The 1,342-nt window shown below is 35.3% G+C and overlaps 1 protein-coding gene across 1 annotated transcript; it reads left to right on the top strand.

Annotated features, from left to right (window-relative positions):
* Positions 1-389: 389 nt before the first annotated feature.
* On the top strand, positions 390-1,244 carry LOC105460770 (embryonic polarity protein dorsal-like; the record flags this gene model as incomplete). The annotated part of the gene is made up of 2 exons (XM_011707266.1): positions 390-575; positions 858-1,244. Coding segments are annotated over exons 1-2 (573 nt in total), but the record flags the coding sequence as incomplete, so codon positions are not given.
* Between the last annotated feature and the right edge of the window lie 98 nt (positions 1,245-1,342).

The raw sequence follows: 1,342 nt of genomic DNA, 5'->3' as shown, positions 1-1,342 counted from the left end.
CTTTGTATTCCTCTACCCAGTTTCGGTATCTCTCGCATCAATTTTATAATCTAATTATTATTCTTTTATACATCAGCTTTTTATACATGTAAAAGATTGAAAGTTTGGGAATAGTGTGGCCACATTTATCCCGTGCGCATGAGGGCCACACAAAGGAAGAAGATCGATACTAAAAGAATTGAGAGTCTTTAACGAGTTGTATTTTTGATTTTTGATCTGTCATCTCATAACGACTGATATTTATTACTTACGTCTTATGTTCATTAAGATTTTCAACTCTCATATAAAAAATATAAAACTATCGAATGGCATAGTTAATTTTTCTATACGTTCGTAGGCAATTTTTGTCAACTACTTTCTTGTGACGTATATACGCTGTTTCAGAGACAATGCCATATCCTAAGATTTGTAAATTGAGCCGTTCGAGTGCAACGGTTGATGGTGGCGTGAAAATGATTTTGCTATGTAAAAAAATAGAAAAAGAAGATATACAAATAAGATTTTTTGAGGAGAGAAATGGACAACTATTCTGGGAAGGATACGGCGATTTTGAACCGACGGATGTACATGAACAAGTAAGTGAACAAAGATAGTTGTGTAAGCTGTTAATCACATGACTAAGTTTAAGCAAAAAGAAGCAGCTTTGCCACTCTTGTAAGATTCTTTAATTTGAATGGTATGTATTTAGATCTGCGAGGAACTAAAAACAAGAACCAATCATATTCAAAATCTTATAACGTTACAGTTTCAAAACTGCTTTTTTTGCTAAATGCAGCCGCTGTAATAGTTGCAATGCAATAGTCAAGAATAGGATTTGTTTGTCATTGTATTATCTGCATCGATACTGTTCTTTGTAGACTGCAATAGCGTTCACAACGCCTCGATATTATACACAAGAAGTGGTAGAGCCGGTGCAGGTGTATATTCAACTTAGAAGGCCATCGGACAGTGCTATGAGCGAACCTCTACCGTTTTCATTGTTACCAAATATGGTTATTTCATGGACCGAAGGGCCATTAGTCGCACAACAGGAAAGTAACTTATCTCGTAATGAATTTAACAGTAACGAAAACGCGAAAAGATCGAACTTTATGATTTCTGTAATAAGATTTTTTGCGTGCTGTAAACGATTTGTGTTGAGATATATACGTATCAATTTGATACGTTCGATGCTCGTTTTTTTCCCAAATAGCAGACTGATGTCGAAAGGCGACATAGAGACGTCTATATATGGTCATTTTTTGGTATATGACGTCGACGACTAATAATGGATGTGTATATGACGTCATTTTTTTAGACCAGTTATAGACGCCATCTTGAAGACGTCTTGAAGTCGTCCAAA

Source organism: Wasmannia auropunctata, unplaced genomic scaffold (genome assembly GCF_000956235.1).
Source record: "Wasmannia auropunctata unplaced genomic scaffold, wasmannia.A_1.0 LD316041.1, whole genome shotgun sequence".
Classification (NCBI taxonomy): Eukaryota; Metazoa; Arthropoda; class Insecta; order Hymenoptera; family Formicidae; genus Wasmannia; species Wasmannia auropunctata.
The sequence above is the reverse complement of the archived record's forward strand: the minus strand, read 5'-3'. Positions and strand labels throughout refer to the sequence as shown.